The sequence below is a fragment of the Lytechinus variegatus genome, chromosome 6 (assembly GCF_018143015.1).
Source record: "Lytechinus variegatus isolate NC3 chromosome 6, Lvar_3.0, whole genome shotgun sequence".
Lineage (NCBI taxonomy): Eukaryota > Metazoa > Echinodermata > Echinoidea > Temnopleuroida > Toxopneustidae > Lytechinus > Lytechinus variegatus.
In genome coordinates this window covers 22406781-22422278 of record NC_054745.1, presented here as the reverse complement: position 1 = coordinate 22422278, position 15498 = coordinate 22406781, and the positions used below count along the sequence as shown (strand labels likewise).

The following is a 15498-nucleotide window of genomic DNA, read 5'->3' as shown; positions in this document are numbered from 1 at the left end:
GGCATCGTAAATTTGGACTCAAAAGATGCGCAAGACTTCAAAGTAGAAAGTCAGACGGTGAGTGGCTCTGTAAAAACATTTTGTGCTGCAGCATTGTCACCAAGTCGCCAAAATGTAGAGGGAGGTGTTGATTCACCCCCCCCCCCCCCCCCGGGCGGTTTTGATCCCATCCCTACAATCTAGCAAGGTCACAGAGAAAGAACAAAAATTAGTCATTAAATATGCAACTTATTCTTATTTCTATTTTCCTTTTAATCAGCTGAGGGCCACCCAACAGTGTTATCAACCTTAAACAATCTGTCCGAATGCAGATTTAGAAGTTTATTTGTATTGGTATGCAGAAATTGATTGAAATTCATGGATTTCTATGTTTAATGGGCATGACAATATTATTTTTATTGGTCATTTCAGGCCAGCAAATTTGGCTTGACATAGATATTAAACTGTCCTTTTGCTGGTGTTTGGAGACCGGACCAGCACCAAGCACTGAGCCCTGTGACATGAATGAAATTATTCATCTCTAGCTGGCTATGTGGAAGCGCCGTGGTGTAGCAGTTCTGACTCTGTATCGTGCATTCTTTGGCAAGGTGCCAATCCACACTTTGCCACTCTCACCCAGGTGCTAATTGGGTACCAGTAGGAAACAAGTGTCATTGTGGTTGGATTAGCAGGCGTGTGCCTATGGGATTGCCAAAAAGCTATGAATCCAGTGATAGGGTAATAAGAATTGTGAAATGCTTTGAGCAGTCAAAGATTGATAATGCGGTATATAAAATCCAATTATTATTATTACAATCCTGAGAGAATGGAATTTACCTTCTTTAATCCAAATCCTTGAAAGAGTACATTAGTTGAGGGCATAGAAGCTAGAAGAAGTTGGTTGGCAGCATCGTAAGTCATCACACGACAGTTACCATTCTATAATTAAAAAAAATATATAAATACATACATGTATCAAACATCTTACGAGTTTAATTCATGAATTCATAAATTCATGGATGGATGGATGGATGGATGAATGAATGAAATGAATATAGTTCATTCATGAAATGAATAAACTAGCTACTATTTAGTGGTAATAAGCAAGGACTCAATTTTACCACTGAACATTTTACATTTGAACCTGCAACAGCTATCACCTGTATTGAATATTCAACTACAAAGACCACTTTTTCCCCACGTGATATAGAGTAACTGTTAATTATACTATACTACATCATGCGACTGATCAATGTGATTTAACTGTACATTATACAACGTCACGTGACTGATCATGTGATATAACTGTACATTACACAACGTCATGTGACTGATCATGTGATATAACTGTACATTACAAAACGTCATGTGACTGATCATGTGATATAACTGTACATTATACGTCACATGACTGATCATGTGATATACATACCGGTGATACTTGTATCGTCTTGTCTAGCATGTACTGACCAGCTGGCCTGCCATGTGATTGCTGGTTGCTACTAGATGATATGGTAGACAGTGGACTGCATTCAAAATCAAACAAGACAATTAAGGTTTCATGATTAATAAAACTCAGGAAAAAACATTAAGAACTAATGCTAGAATGAAACAACATTTATGTATAAGTTTTTATTTATTTTCCATAAATGGAAATTTTTCTTGTCTACATGCCGTACATCATGAAGATTATATAAATTCATACACATGTAACATGACCAATGCAATCTACATTTGGAACATGAAATTGAAAAAAAAAAACATTAATATTACATAGTATAAGTCCTAGAAATGTTTTAAATAGCGAAGGCATTTGGTGAGCTTATTGCAATTATCTGAATGAAACCGAAAGAGACTGTGGATTTTAAATGACCACCTGTGACTTGTTGTCTCTGTAAATATATCAGGCAAAGGAACTGTAATAATTAAGCCTGCCTCTACAGCTAGTATTTAGCGTCCATGGTCTTTTCTGCTCTCATTATTTATAGTTTTCTTCTAATTTAAAATTGTTTCAACAATTGACATTTATCTCAAACTGTTACTATAACACCATATATATCTAAATCAGACTTATCTACATGTACCTAAACCCAACTCTGTGATATCATGCAATCTAAGCTAAAAACTGAAAACACTGATTATCACCAACACAGATAAGCATAGATGGGACAGTGCATTAATATTGCTGAGGAAAAGCCCCAAAATATAGCTGGAATACCATGCTAGTTCTGTCAACTTCTCCTATTTCGTTGATACCAGAATTAATTGGAACTCATTTTATCATTTACACACTTTGGTGGTCATTTCATATTGGATTCATTCGGATTAATTATTATATTGTCACAACTGGCATCTACAGATATGCCAAGTTCAAAGACCATGCTATGCGTGAGATTTTCTGTGAATCTGAGTGAGATCACAGACATTGTGTACAATGTATATGGGATAGGCTGTGATAGTTGCGTGAGACAGAGATTTGAGGGGATGAACAAGAGTCCAAAATGCTTGAGTCTCACGCATAATGCGTGAGACTTGGTAGCTCTGCATCTACATTTAATAACTTTGATACAGAGATCCAAAATACATCATATATAATTGTTATAATTTCATATTCATTGCAAAACAAAAATGTTTCAAGGAAACTTTAAATTGGCAAAATTTGAAATGCTTTTCAATCTCAATTTATATCTGATACAAGCAATTTGAATAAAGAGATAGATAAATGAGACTATATAATGAAAAATATCTATACAGTCCCACATACTCACTTTCGTGATGTTGACTGTTGATGAGATTCAAAGATTGCTTTCATCCTCTTCACTTCTTCCAGTGCCATGACGTACCTAAGCTGCGTCTGTGCAGCGTCCATCTCCGCCTTTTTTCTTAGTTCTTTCTCTCTTTCAAGCTCTCTACATTCACAGTGAATAAAGGGGGAAAAAGAAATAAATGGTAGATGTCTGTACATATAAAACATTTGTGAACAAATTTTTGGCATTACTGCTATGTGTTTAAGATCGCATGCTCGACCTGTAATGAAAATCATAAGTCAGAAAATCTATTGTCCACGGTGGACTGCATTTGCATATTAATGAGTCAGAAAGATCGAGGGTATTTGTATTCCGGTTCATTGTGACTAAGCCGTGAACCAGAATAGCCTGGTGGTTGAGTTGCTGTCCGGCAAGCAGTAGATGACAGGTTCGAATCCTACTGGCTCCAATTGTTTCTGACATATGATTTTCATTACAGATCTAGCATGTGATCTTAAAGTTAAAAAATGCCGAAAATTTGTTCATAAATTATTATTACCCTCCTATTAAAGCCTCTTTATTTACTACATATAAAACATTATGGCAAGTCTCTCACCATGTAATAAAGTGCAAGCCCTGAAAAGCGAATTTTCATCCTCGGTAAGGTACAAGGCGATATGATTAGTCACCAGAGGACATAAGACTTAAGGTCCTCTCTGAGGGACATGGTAATGAGGAAACCTTCTCAAATAAGGGCACTAGCACACCGACTGTAATTTGGAAAATTTTCTCACTTAACACAATTTTACATAATGGAAAAGGACTTCACTTTTTGCTGCTCCACGATACGGTCTGCCCCATTGTAATACCATGAACAACCCAGTAATCTCACCCTGTCTGCGTTCAGTTTCATGACTTGTTATAGCGACAAATGCACAATTTCTATGACAAGTCTACCATCAGCCAATCGAATTGAAGGATTTAAATAGCTTTTAACTGTTAATGAAAAATTGTTATTCCAACAAGTTTCATAGAACTGGGATGTCGGGAGTTCAAACCCCGGCCGCGTCAGACCAAAGACGTTAAAAGAAGGGAGCTGCTGCGACCGTGATTGACGTTCCAACGGTTAAAGGGACAGAGCCTCATCGATCTGGCACTGCACAGCAGCTGCCGGGCCCACGATCAATTGAGCAAAAAAGATTTTCTGAGTGTTTCATTTCTTACGTCTATTTCAAACAAATTCACCATGTCTGTGTTCAGTTTCATGAGGACTTGTTATAGCAACAAATGCACAATTTCTATGACAAGTCTACCATCAGCCAATCAAATTGAAGAATTTCAATAGCTTTTAACTATTAATGAAAAATTGTTATTCCAACAAGTTTCATAGAACTGGGATGTCGGGAGTTCAAACCCCGGCCGCGTCAGACCAAAGACGTTAAAAGAAGGGAGCTGCTGCGACCGTGATTGACGTTCCAACGGTTAAAGGGACAGAGCCTCATCGATCTGGCACTGCACAGCAGCTGCCGGGCCCACAATCAATTGAGCAAAACAAATTTTCTGAGTGTTACATTTCTTACGTCTATTTCAAACAAATTCACCATGTCTGTGTTCACGTTCATGAGGACTTGATATAGCAACCAATGCACAATTTCTATGACAAGTCTACCATCAGCCAATCAAATTGAAGAATTTCAGTAGCTTTTAACTATTACTGAAAAACTGTTATCCCAACAAGTTTCATGGAATGGGCCACAGAAGATGGATCAACATCGATCAGCACCCAATACAATCTTTCTTTTATCAATTACTAAAGACTAATTTAGGTGTCCACACTCATCAACTTGTGGTTACCTTGCTATTCCAAAAAGTTTAAGGGGAATCCAACCCAAATAATAACTTGTTTGAAGGTTTGCATGGTGGCATGTACAATTGCTGATGTGGTTTATGATACACCATGTGGAGTGTTATAGAAACAGTGGATAGAAGAGAAGAGGTGGATAGGCGAGAAAGTGGAGATATGAGAGTAGAGTATTCTTTCTTGAAAATAGTCCTGAAAAGGACTGTAAACCAGAACGAATGTTGAGTGAGAACAGCTTGAGTAGTAGAGCTGATGAGGAGATGCTGGCTTGAGTCGGCGAGTAGAGATGAGTAGTAGAGAGACTCGACGTTTCGGACAGGTTGACTGTCCGTTGACTGTCCGTCTTCAGGAAGACTCCTGAAGACGGACAGTCAACCTGTCTGAAACGTCGAGTCTCTCTACTACTCATCATCTCTACTCGCCGACTCAAGCCAGCATCTCCTCATCAGCTCTACTACTCAAGCTGTTCTCACTCAACATTCGTTCTGGTTTACAGTCCTTTTCAGGACTATTTTCAAGAAAGAATACTCTATTCTCAAATCTCCACTTTCTCGCCTATCCACTTCTTCTCTTCTTCTATCCACTGCTTCTATAACACTCCACATGGTGTACCGTAAACCACATCAGCAAAAATAATAACTTGTTTAAGTGGAAAAAGACAAATCAGACAAGTTGATATGTGAAAGTTGGAACAACATCGGACAAACAATAAGAAAGTTATGAATTTTTTTAAGGTGTAAAAATTGGTAATCACTATAGACACAGAGACTTCAAATTGGCTGCATATATGTAAGGCAAGAACTACTCTTCCATGTACTCCAATACAGAAAATGGCTTAAATGTCATTTTTTCATAAGTTATACTTGATTTTTTTTTCTTTCATGAGGAGTCTGAGGACATAAAAAATATACTTCCTGGATTATATTGAGATTACTGTCCAGGGGAATGGGTACTACAAATTCCTGATACTTAAGTACATGGCCTATTGGAAAACCGTTCTTGCCCCTTGTCATAATTTACTTACCAAGTTGCCAATTTTAAATCTACATAGTCTTAGGGATCTCAATTTTAAAGCAGCCATAACTTTCTTATCACTTGTCCGATTTCTTTCAAATTTTCACCATTCTGTTTGTTTGTTTTTTCTCCTTTCCGACACATTTATGACCTAGGCTGGGTTCCCTTTAATGAACTTTGGGGAAAGAACCTTTGCTCATGCATGCCCTACATGGCATTGAAAAGTAGCCTTCCTAAAGACATGAAAAATCATCTTTTAATATCTACTAAGAATGTTTTTCATTCAATTCCCAGCTCTTTATGGGCCTTGATCACTTTACAGATTGGATTTGGCACTTAATAATAACTCGAAGAACAGATTACTAAAAACAAGTCCATGGGGATCATTCTGATGATCGCTAACACAGACAAGCACATGTGGGACAGTGTATTAATATTGCTTCCAAAAGTACCCGACGTTCGATGGAATTCTGTGCTCATTTTGCTCATTTCTCAGCAATGACACATTTTCTTCCAGAGTTATTTGGCACATATTTTTTTTCATACACACACTTTTGTCGTAATTCAATTGGATTCTGTTCGAACTTATTTGAGATTATTACCACAACTGTTACCTTACAGTGTGAATTAGAGTTGCACTTAAATTTCAGTACCGTGTGGCACATAACACATCACCACATTGGTCAGATCATGCGCAAGAGTCGCACTACCGGGTATCCCTCAATCACACGGCCTGAATTCACAAAGGTGGTTTTGAAAACCCACGGTTGAGTCCAAGGTTTATGCCGATTTCCTATATAAATTACGCTTAATTTCCCGCGTATCCGGCGCGTGTATGAAAAATGTCCAATCCTGATGCGCGCTTTTGTCACAGTGCGCCAAATTAAATTAACGTCTGTTGCCGTGGTTATCAACGCTATTTATTCATTAGTCCACTGATTAATGACGACTCAACACATAAATTTACCTACGACCAAACCCGCAAAATCCATTAAAACATAACTATATGTGAAACACCCGAAGTATTACCAATACTTACTTCAGTGCTCTGTCCCGCTCGGATGTATCAAGAACTTTGAGTGCCTTGGCGTAGATCACTCGGACATCGGACCTCTTGGCCTTGCTGTTGCATTGTGGGCATTTACCACCTTGGCCTTTCAGCCATTGCTCAATACAGCTGAAAATAAGAGAGAAAAGGAAACAGGATACAAGAGCATCATTCTCATTACCATCATCGGTGTGTTGGCTCGGTTGGTAGAGCGTCCGTCTCACAACCGGGAGGTTGGGAGTTCAAACCCGGACGCGTCAGACCAAAGGACGTTAAAAGATGGGAATTGCTGCTACCCTATTTGGTATTCAACGATTTAAGGGATAGAGCCATGTCGATCTGGCGCTGCATAGGGGCTTCCGGGCCCATGATCACTTGAGCAAAACAAATTTTGAGAGTATTTCAATTATGTCTATTTCGAACAATAAAATATGGACTTTCATTTTTTCATCAAAATCATTATCACTGCCAAAATTTATCATCATCACCATGGCCTGAAACAAACACCCGATTTGCCATTCGATTGTTCACCAGGGTGATTAATTGGAATAGTTCAAGTTGAGATTCCTGGATTATCAGAAATAATAAAAATGAGATGACCTATTTAGATTCCCTACCCGTGATTGCACATAAGTAAGCTAACTCAGTCGAGTATAGCGCCCATGACATGCCAATCAACACAGATAAATGATGCATCATGGTCACTGGTGCGACTGTGACATTGATGTCTTGAAATTCATTAAATTTTAGTATAAATTTCATTTGTTATCTTGCGCTTTGCTGTCAGATATCAAAGATGTTCCTTGTTCTTTTGATAATCGAATGTCTTGAATCGGTATTCAACATCTGATAAACATTCATTCAGTGTAAAAAGGAGTATTCAGTTGTCAATTGTTTGTAAACTGATGGAATACATTGATCAAGTTTTACTCCCAGGCTTTTCATGATAACCCCAGTTTTTTTGTTTTTTTTTTTTTTTTTTTTGGGGGGAGGGGAGGTATTTTTGAAGTGTGGGCTTTACCACTGCAGTTAAGCAAGCTTACCTCTGGCCAAAAAGATGGCCGCAGCGAAGTGAAACAAGACGATGTGAGCCAGACGTCGTCCACGGCTCGTAACAGATAATACACGATTGCTAGAATTATAAAAGAAAGAGAGGCAAAGATAAAAAAAAATAGACAATAAATGATGGCTGGGATACAAAAACCTGTAAGTATGCCTAGCAATCAAGTTTGAAAACTCTTGTCAGATTGCTCCCCAGGGAGCGGAGGAAGTGTGTGCAATGTGGAAGCGTCGAGGTGTACCATTTCTGACACTCGCCATGTAATCAGAGGGTCATGCATGTTCAAATCCCATCCTGGCCTAGAGTCCTTTGGAAAGGCATCAATCCACACTTTGTCACTTTCCACCCAGGTGTTAAATGGGTACCCAGTAGGATGTGAAAGCCTATGTAGTATGCCGAGCAATTGAGTCTTGGAACTCTATGTGGGAATGCTTCACAGGGAGTGGAGAAATTGTATACGTTTTATGACAGGGGTAATAACATATCTGTAAAGAGCTTCAAGAAGTCACTCCGATGTATTAAGCGCTATATAAAAGCGTATTATTATTGTTTGCCGGCAAGCCTCAATCCCATGGCCATGGTAATATCTGTTAAGCACTTAATAATATCTGTTAAGCATCGGTTAAGACATTATGATGTACTAAAGCGCTATATAAAAGCAGATTGTTATTATAATCATTATCATCAATTAATTTAATCAGATTTTACAGTAACGTCAACTTTTCCAAACTTGCGCAACTTTACATTATGGACGGTACATTTTGGATGGTATGTGTGAAACTGTACAAATGTCTAACATTCAGACTCCCATTTGCTCACGTACAAGCAAAGTAGGCGTTGTAAAATTTACTATAATAAATAGTGAACTTCTATCATACAATATAACTGGACTATATGAACTCGAAATATAAAATAATTATCCCTCATGCAGGTCTATTTCAGCTCGGCCTTCAGCCTCTGTGAAATAAACCTGTACTCAGGATGATTTTATATTTGTCGTACATATAATCCAGTATATTCTACAATAGATTGTACACTATTTATATAAGAGAAAGAAATAGGCAGGGATAGCAACCTCTCTCTGAGGGTAAAGCAACATGTATGATCCCCCTGCGTATTGTCCTATTCTATCTGCAGACAATAAGGAAAGGAATGCGATGCGATTGCACCGAGAAGGGATTGGCAACTTGATGCAGTCGGATCTTAGTGCAATCACATCCCATAGTGTGTGATGGGCTTCATGGGTCCTACATGTATTACAATGTACAGATCTGAATCAGTGATACATGTGGGCCGCACGCCACACTGGCACCGGTCCGACGGTCCCAGACCGATGAAAATTGCTGTCGGGCCAGTAACTTTTCAGACATAGCTGGTTACTGGTCCAACATGACCAGTAAACAATATATCATACTGATACAGTGATATTTTGTTCTTTTTTATAAATTATAATGGCTCTGGCATCCAAAAAAATGACTCTAAAATTGAGAAATGGCTCTAATGAATTATGTTTTATGTGTGTGTGGACCGTTTTTTTCTGGGGGGTAACAATAAGCAATAACAGACAGCAAAACAAGCTCCGGTCTTTTTTATATGTTTTTCTGTATTTTTGGAGACCTAAAAAGTTTAGGCTTGGACCAGTAAACTGGGTATCTACTGGCCCAACATTATCAGGTCGGACCAGTAGAAAAAAAGGGTAGGGGAGACCGGGTTAGTTGGAACATAGGGTAAGTTGAAACATTGTAATTTTCTGTAACTCCTGTAAAGTAAATTTATGCAATTCTGCCCTCAATTTATTGTTATTGATACTACAATTGTTGTATTATTAATAGCAATAAATTGAGGGCAGTATTGCATAAATCTACTTCGCAGGCGCTAAAGAAAATTACAATGTTTCAACTTACCCCATGTTCCAACTAACCCCGGTCTCCCCTAAGTGTGGAGCCCCGGGGAGCGTTTCATGAAAGGACTTGTCGGACGTTTTATCCGACAAGTCCCATTTTATCCGACAGTTACCATAGGAACAGTGCCTCTCGGCCAATCATAATCAAGGAAAGATGTCAGATCTGACAACTTGTCAGACAAAAATGTTGATGAAACGGTCCCCTGATGTAGGTCAATACGCCATCACACTATCATAGCTGTACAGCTCGCACTTATTCTAGACTTCTGTCATCACCTCACTGAATTCAACTGTGTTGTATTGTAATCCTGTAAACTGTGGAATCACATCCACTGAGGTGATGTCACTCGCTGTTTATAAGTTGTGTAATGGGGAAGTTTCCTTGAAGTATGCACGAGTGTGCGGTGGCCTTGACGGTGAATCTACATAGACCATATTACCTATTCTATCTTAATAAATAACATTTCAACTCTGCTTTGAAGCAATATTTTTCCCTCAGCTCTGCATGCTTCGGGCAAAATACAACCCCTTGGGAACACCATTGGGAAAATGAAATGTTATATCGTTGCACACACCACTCTGCGCACTTCTATGCGAAAGTTACTTTTGCAGAAAACGCATTTAAAGAAAAGTTTTTTTTTAAACCAGCAATAAGTGCACCTACTAGGAGAGCAAATTATTTACCAGTGTCTTCGTTAAAAAGTTCAGGTTTCAAAGTTTCATCCCGTATCTTTATATTTTCTTGAAGTTAATTATTTACACCACAGTGGGCAACGTAACAGAGAGGACAGTTCGTGGAATAGATACAGTGCGCTTAACTGATGGATCGAAGTGCGCAGAGAGGACAGTTCGTGGTGCATGCGACGATGTATTCAAACTCTAAGGCCCATATTTTGAACTCGGGTCTAAATTAGACGCTGGTTTAAAGTGGTGGTTTCACTATGGAGAGCCAATTGGTTCACAAATCTCTAACAGTACACATCCAAATTATGAACCCATATGACACCTGAATTGTTCAAAATTGTCTGGGAATGTTAACTGAAGTATTTTTCTTCATTACGAAAGCAAAAAGAAACAAAATAGTGAACATACGAAACAAAAAAAATACAAACAGAATTTTTGAACATTTGGCTTCCCATAATTTTAGCACAGATTTAGACCATGGTCTAAGTTAAACCTGACTTCAGAATACGGGCCTAAGTAGGCAGTATCTGTATACTTACAGATTCGTCATCGCTACCACTGCCATCACTTCCTGATTTGCAAGCACCGGCTCCTGGTTTCTTTGGTTCCTGAAAGTCAGCCATAGAGTCATTACTACTTTCATCCTCTGTCATTGTCTCCATTGGTTCATCATCATCTTCATCCTGATTGGCTGATGCTCCATGCATATCATTAGCTTCTGGCCTCTGGTTGGTTGCTGTGCTTTGAGGGTCGGTGCTATTTGGTAGCTGCGCTCCATCATCATTTGAACTTTGACCCCTCAGAGCATCGGAGGAGCTGTGTCCTTGAGGAGCATCAGATAACCTTTGACCCCCATCAACATTGGATGGAGATCCATTACCACCACTCTCCAAAGTTCCTTGGGAAGATGAAGCTATTCGTGGCTGTGATTGGTCAGAAGTTCTTGGCTCATCTGCATGTGCATTTGAGCTGGCAGCTGATTGGCTAGTTCTGAAAGTTTGCAGGCCACTGGGCCCAGGAATGTCCACATCAGGCACTCTGTCTTGTCTGGATTCAACTGGATCTAACCGGTTCTCACTTCTCTGGTGAGGAAGCATCAGAAGTGATTCACTGTCCGATTGCGACCCTTGACCTTGACTAGGGTCAGCGGGATGGGATGAATCACGTCCCTCTTCCTGCCCAAGTCTTGTCGGTGATAAACCTCCCTCTTGTTCCTGCATGGGTATTGGGTAACAAATAATATCAGAGGACCGCTTTCACAAAGATAATGCACGTGTACAGTGTAAGCGTATGTAGACCAATGGGAGAGTACAAACAGCATTTCAGAATTCCTTGGCAAGCATCAACAACAAAAATCAGATTTTCCCTCACAAAAAAGGCAAAATCTACTCATTTTTCCCAAAATTCTGACAACATTCAGAGGCACTAATAAATGAAAGGAGTGAGATGATGCGAATTTTTTGGAAAAAACATCCCCTCTAGATTGTCAAATTTGAGTCACGAGATATCTCAAAAAAGGGCTAAAACAGAACCAGAAGATTTTTTTTCACACAGAAATGTGTGTCTTTGATGTTGTTTATTCCACAGAATTAGCATATGTGTCCAACCTTGACCCTAGTATAGTACCTTTACTGTGATTGTGAACCATTAGACTTAGAGATTGAAAGGGTTCTACATACATGTACAGTTAAGGCCAGAAATTCACATACACTCAGGACATTTCAAAGAAAAGTTGACAATTGCCAAACATAAAATTACTGTATCTTATAAAATATTTGTTCTATCATGACGAATTTGATATCGAACAAATGAGTATGTCATGCCCCTTCATTGCACTGCTTTGTCATCAGGAGCTGAATAATATCTAGGTGTCATTTTTTCTCCGAAATTCTTCATATTTTAGACAAATTAGAAATAAAAACTTGACAAAAACATTTCATATTTGTGCTTGTCACTTCTCAACACAAACATTTCAGATTACACTTTGTTGTTCAGTAGTGACATATGATAGAAAATGTAATATCAAGCATATATTTGACATTTATATATTTTTATGAAACGATGTTTGAAAATAAAATAACAATAGAATACATTTGCCACGAATATTACTTTTTTTCTTCAAAGGAAATTCAACCTGAAATATACTTTAATCCCAACATAATCCCAATCATGTGAAAGAGCTTAATACACTCTTTCATTGGATACGAAATTCGTCATGGTAGTATTTATATTTCTGAAGATATAGTAAGTTTTACGATGTTTGGCAAGCAAACAAATTTCACTGAATTCTGCAACATAGGATAAGCTTCAACAGATGAATGGGGGTTGTTGCGGGTTTTTTAAAGTTTCTATTTAAGCATTTCAAGGACAACTCCACATCCCCCACTGGCCAGCTCTGGTGTAATTCTTTCCCTGCTTTGCAAGGAGTGCTATTTTTGCCCCCCCCCCCCTTCTCTCAATAATTCACTCTCTCTGTATGTTTTTTTTTTCTTTCAATATTGAAAGTGTCATGCAAACCTGATGGTGTTCATCCTCAGATATTTCTGTAGCATCTGAATCGTATAGCTCTTGATCACTTTCGATGAGGATGGTCGAACCATTATCATCTTCATCAGAATCGCTGTGATCCATTGGTCATCAATCAATCATCAACCTGTATTAAACAAGATCAAATTTAAGATTAAAGGGATGCGCATGCACGAGAAACAAAGTTTTTGGTTTGTACTGCACGACATTATTAAGATGGGGGAATTCCCTTTTTCGAGTTCTGCAAAAAAATTTTTTGGGGGTTTCCTTTAACAACTTACTACCTAAATCTGCAACAAGCTTTAATTAAGACTGCTTCAGTCGTAAGTTAGATAATGTATGCCTCTTACTCAGACTCAAGAGTCCTGGCTCCTTCTTTATTAATTTTTGTTTCCAGAGCTCTCATTTTTTTTGGGGGGATCACCCTAGCCTTGAGGACTCTGTGATGTTTTTTAATATTTTTACATATATACTTTTATATCACGGAGCCTTGAAATGGTCACCATACATGCCTAAGCAAGACTTGTCAACACGGATGGATTTCCCTAGGAAATCCATATTTAGTCGGAGGGTAAAATCGGTTTGTTTCTCTTGATTTTACTTATCTATGAACCTTCATACACCTAATGCGTATGAAGGGGTAAAAAATATGTTAGTGTAAATTTGAAAAGTGAGAGGTTTCTGACCAGACCGATCTCGTGTAGATACCTTGATCCATTTGTAGCTTTGATGAGCTTTGTTACTAAGTGCTGTTTTGAAGAAAAATTCATAGTTTAAAATTATTTATCAAATAATAAAATTTAATATTAATAGTAAATATCTACAATAAATATTCAAATTTTATTACTTAATAACTAATCATTTTACTCTATGATTCGCAGTATGAATTGGGCACTTCGTAACATAGCTCATCATCAACAGTCGCTATGTACCATGATTTGTGCTGCTGCTTTGCACTTGTATTCTACGTGCGTGCGTTCAGAACTTGTCGCTTGCATTGATTCGCCAGGATATCGGAAATTCTAATCGGAAAGCCTTGAGAAAAACACAACTCATTGAATGTAGAGGGCAGAAACACACCGCTGCCATTTTTCATCTCCGGCAGAAGAATAAAAAAATAAGGAATAAATCATCGGTACGTACATTTTCAATATTTTATTGCATTTGTTAAGTATAAAAAGAAAGATTAGAGTCTAACAAAAATAGTGGGCATTCGCTCAAGATGATATGTCATTTAGAATTTTTAAAAAAATATAAATATATAAAGTTATAAACCCGGTCAGCCAAATTGGAAGAAATGATTGCACATGCAGGCTCACACTAACACACTACTGTCGGTGAATGGGGATAAAGTAAAATGTCAGAAATCATTGAATAAATCCCCAGAAACGACGGTTAGTAAAATGTCAGAAATTGTTGAATAAATCCCCAGTAATGATGGTTATTCCTGTCTTACCTATGTCATATGTCATATTGAATCTCATTTTTCATATTATACTAACATATTTTTTACCCCTTTATACACATTAGGCGTATGATTTGTTCATTGTCATAGTCATATAGACTCTATTTACTCTAAATAAGATCAACAAGATCAAGAGAAACAAACTAATTTTCACCCTCTCCTCTATTGAGTATTGGATTTCCTAGGGAAATCCATCAGTCATCCATGTTGACAAGTCTTGCCGTGTTGACCAGTCGCGCATACTGGTTGACGAAGAGCTCAAAATCCATAACCATGTTGCATATGTTGTCAAAAAAGCCAATGGGATACTTTCATGCATTCGCCGCAGTTTTGAATGTATAGACAAATCTACAATCCCAAAACTGTGTAAAGGACTTGTCAGGCCGATCATTGACTTTGGCAACTCTATATGGTATCCTAGATTTAAAAGTGACAGTCAAGCCATTGAGAAGGTACAGAAGAGAGCAACAAAAATGATCTATGCCATCAGAAACTGCACATACACAGAGAGATTAACAGCACTCAATCTTCCTTCTCTTGAGTACCGCAGAAGACGAGAAGATATGATACAGGTGTTCAAAATAATCCATAGATTTGAAGGCATTCCAGGTGATACTTTCTTTGTGTATGCAACAGGCAACACCAGAGGGCATAGTTTGAAGCTCTTAAAACCCACATGCTTGACAAAGATCAGACAAGATGTTTTCAGCCAGCGTATCATAAACGACTGGAATTCGCTGCCCGAAGAGGTAGTCACTGCTCAGACGGTGAACAGTTTCAAAATAAGACTAGACAAGGTGTGGGCAGACCAGCGGTACTGCTCACCCTATGAAGCATAAACCACACTAAGTAATGTTAAGGTGCAGATTTCCAAGCTAGACTGCTATGAAGATACCTAACTAACGAGAAGGATGAAGGACTTGAACTGGAAGCACGACTGCTGGGATCATAGAATCTCGGGTAAAGGTAAAGCTTAGCTTAAAAAGGCATAAAGTGAGCATTTCAAGGCTCCGTGATGTAAAAGTAGAGTCTATAAAATGATGTAAAAATATTTAAGAACATCATCATGGCATCCTCAACATTATAAGGCCTCGGAATTCGGAATAGGATCGCCCGACGCCCGCCCAGCCTGGCCCTGTCCCTAATTCTCTCTACTACTAGTACGGTAGTAGTACTAGTGCTAGCGCGCAACGTTGGTTGCTTGTTCCACT

At 38.4% G+C, this 15498-nt stretch overlaps 1 protein-coding gene across 1 annotated transcript in view; it reads right to left on the bottom strand.

The window, feature by feature from the left end:
- LOC121417226 (E3 ubiquitin-protein ligase RFWD3-like) overlaps nt 1–12949 on the bottom strand; it is a 29935-nt gene extending 16986 nt beyond the window's left edge. Inside the window, exons 1-7 of the mRNA XM_041610853.1 lie at nt 12814–12949; nt 10836–11510; nt 7693–7781; nt 6641–6778; nt 2748–2888; nt 1412–1505; nt 817–918 (exon numbers count right to left, since the gene is read on the bottom strand). Coding sequence (XP_041466787.1) covers nt 817–918; nt 1412–1505; nt 2748–2888; nt 6641–6778; nt 7693–7781; nt 10836–11510; nt 12814–12927 — 1353 coding nt within the window. The 5' untranslated portion in view covers nt 12928–12949. The remainder of the gene's footprint in view (nt 1–816; nt 919–1411; nt 1506–2747; nt 2889–6640; nt 6779–7692; nt 7782–10835; nt 11511–12813) is intronic.
- Between the last annotated feature and the right edge of the window lie 2549 nt (nt 12950–15498).